General features: G+C 47.2%; 1 protein-coding gene across 1 annotated transcript; it reads left to right on the top strand.

Moving 5' to 3' along the window:
• Nucleotides 1-523: 523 nt before the first annotated feature.
• On the top strand, nucleotides 524-1,507 carry LOC123066032 (BAG family molecular chaperone regulator 4-like). Its single transcript, XM_044489199.1, has one exon. The coding sequence runs from the start codon at nucleotides 776-778 to the stop codon at nucleotides 1,262-1,264; it is 489 nt and encodes a 162-aa protein (XP_044345134.1). The 5' UTR covers nucleotides 524-775; the 3' UTR covers nucleotides 1,265-1,507.
• The last annotated feature ends 1,697 nt before the right edge of the window (nucleotides 1,508-3,204 follow it).

Raw genomic sequence — 3,204 nt, 5'->3', positions numbered from 1 at the left:
CTCGAGAGGAGTCTCGTCGCAGCACACTCCTCAAGTGCATAGTCGGAAGTGGCTGCAGCAGGAGGGAGAGGGGGCCTGCAGAGATGATGGAGAAGAAAAGAGCGGCGGCTGTAGAGATACGAGGAGGAAGAAAAAGCAGTGGAGGGGACTGCTTGTAAAGGGATAAGGCTGCATAGTGCGTGCGACGTGGGGGGCCCAGGAAAATGTTTCGATCGCATTGTTTCGTGCTCTGCGCGCGACCGGCTGAAGTTTCAGCCGGCGCGCCGGATACAAGCGTTTCCTTTTATATTATGAGATGTAGGGAGTGTATTAAAATATTATAAAGGATAAACAACAAAACTAGTAGTAACTAACCTGCAGCTGGTGGGACGATTCCGTCGGTCCAGCCATTCATGCAGATGCAGGGCGGAGACCGCGTTGCCACCTCCCCATGTGCTGCCGATCTCGTCGCCTCAGCAACAGCAGACATGTGTCGCCTCCCTCGCGGCGACTCAGCGTAACAACGCTCCAGAAACGCTAATCTATTCCTGCTAAAGCTTCGCCTAGTCACCACCGCGCCCGCGCACGGCTCTCGTCCCTGTCGCGACTGCCTGAGCTTCACCTTGTCCTCATCCTCGACACCTTCTCCCCCTTTAAAATCCCAAGCATCTCTCCATCAAGCCTCACCCACCACTACACCCACAGAGCAGAGAGCAGCTAGCTATCTATCCATCGTGTGATCGATCATCCATCGTCCCGCACACTGCACACACAAGACAGCGCGGCAGAGGAGGAGATGGTGAAGATTCCTAGCCCGAGGAGGCTGTTCAGGAGCCGGTCCAAGAGCACGGTGGGCGGCATCGGCGGGGTGGACATGTGCGCCATGGTGGCCGAGCACGAGAGGATCGAGTGGGAGGTGCGGCCCGGCGGGATGCTTGTGCAGAAGCGCCGGGCGCCGGACGACGACGACGTGGTCGAGGCCATCCTGGTGCGGGTGTCCGCCGGCTGCGGCGGGTGGCAGCACGACGTGTCCATCGACGCCACCGCCACCTTCGGCGACCTCAAGGTGCTGCTGTCGCTGGCCACCGGGTTGTGGCCCAGGGAGCAGCGGCTGCTGTACCGGGGCCGGGAGCGAGACGACGGTGACCACCTGCACATGGCCGGCGTCCAGGACAAGGACAAGGTGCTGCTCCTGGAGGACCCTGCCATGACCGAGAGGAAGCTCCGGTCCACCACCCTCGCGCAGCTCATGGGGGTGCCCTGCCACTCCTTCATCCAAGTCTAAGAAAAGAAACACATCCTCCTGATCGATCGATTTTTCTTTCTTTCTCGCCGGCTGCTCTTGCTTGGGCGAAGATCGATCGGTTTCCTTCTTTCTTCAGAGTTTTATTGGTTTTAACTTTTAACACAGAGCCTGGATTCGGCCGGTTAAATCGAAACATCTGCATCGTTATTAGGACACACTTTCGTACAGTACAGCACATATTGTAAATTATTATTTTATAATATGTATAAGGAGACAATGACAGTGGCTGTTTTGTTTATATGAGAAAGCTAATTTCCTACCGGCAGGAATTTAGCGACAGACACGTACGATTCGTGCCTCGTCCGATTCCCATCGCGTGGTGCACCACCACAGTAACCAACTAATCCAGACTTTGTTGTTGTCAAAAGCACCAGACTATGAATGTATTGCGTAGTGGCTTTTTGTTTAAGATTTAAATTGTGAACGACTTCCTAATTTGATAACGAATTTAGGGCTTCTTTGGATCACAGGATTAGAAAACAAAGGAATTCAAAAAACACAGAAATTTGACGGGATTGTAGGTGCAAAACAGAGGATTACAAAATATAGGAAAACTAAAAGAATGGTCATTTGGATGGAACACAGGAAAAATACAGGAAAAATGCCTCGATCCTACGCGAATCAGTGTAAAAAAGAGGTTATAGTGGATGTTGAAATTCCTATAGGATTGAGGTGTAGGAATGCATCCATAGGAATTTTGGAGGTGTGGTTCCTTTGATCCAAAGGGCTTCTTTAGGAAAAAATCCAATGAATTGGAATCCTTCAATATTTCTATGAAAATCCATCAATCCAAAGAGGCCCTTAATGGGAAGAATCCAGAGACTATGACATTGGCTGCCGTGAATTTTTTTTTGAATTGGATCTGTCATTATTTTAGGTGCTAGATCTATTGGCACGCTCTGGTTATATTTTTAGTCAAAAATAAAAATGATGCTGAATATGGGATTTGACACAGAGCCTGGATTCGGCCGGTTAAATCGAAACATCTGCATCGTTATTAGGACACACTTTCGTACAGTACAGCACATATTGTAAATTATTATTTTATAATATGTATAAGGAGACAATGAGAGTGGCTGTTTTGTTTATACGAGAAAGCTAATTTCCTGCCGGCAGGAATTTAGCGACAGGCACGTACGATTCGTGCCTCGTCCGATTCCCATCGCGTGATGCACCACCACAGTAACCAACTAATCCAGACTTTGTTGTTGTCAAAAGTGCCCAGATTATGAATGTATTGCGCAGTGGCTCTTTGTTCAGGATTTAAAATGTGAACGACTTCCTAACTTGATGAGGAATTTAATGGGAAGAATCCAGAGACTATGACATTGGCTGCCATGAATTTCTCTTTGGATTAGATCTGTCATTATTTTGGGTGCTAGATCTATTAGCACGCTCTGGTTACATTTTTAGTCAAAAATAAAAATGATGTTGAATATGAGATTTGAAACCCACGTCAAGCAGTAATGGGAAACACACACTAACCACCTCAGCTATACTATTTGTTGTGTAAAGAATGCACATCATACTATTTGACCATTCCATGTTGCTTCCTTTTTCTTTTTTCTTTGAGGAGTTGATTACATATCTCCCGGTAATTTTTCTGTGAATAGTATGATAACGCACCCATTGCAGGCCTGATAACTTATGTACCCCTGTCCTGATAAGTTTGGCTGCACCATATCTTGGTAACTTTGCCAACGAGGGGTGGGGGGAGTTGATGAAATATCCCCTCGATAGCTTTTGTTTCAATAGCATGGTAACTCACAAATCGTAGACCTGGTAGCTTATGTACAAATATTGTGGTAGCTTTTTTGACCCCGAAAAAACTAGTGTAAACATACCTTCGATAACTTTTTGTATGAATTGCATGGTAACTCACACATCACATACCTAATAACTTATGCACACCATACTGG

This window comes from Triticum aestivum, chromosome 3B, assembly GCF_018294505.1.
Source record: "Triticum aestivum cultivar Chinese Spring chromosome 3B, IWGSC CS RefSeq v2.1, whole genome shotgun sequence".
Lineage (NCBI taxonomy): Eukaryota > Viridiplantae > Streptophyta > Magnoliopsida > Poales > Poaceae > Triticum > Triticum aestivum.
The sequence above is the reverse complement of the archived record's forward strand: the minus strand, read 5'-3'. Positions and strand labels throughout refer to the sequence as shown.

Excerpts from the sequence above, each read along its gene's own strand:
- LOC123066032 (XM_044489199.1), top strand. The coding sequence starts at position 776 with ATGGTGAAGATTCCTAGCCCGAGGAGGCTGTTCAGGAGCCGGTCCAAG.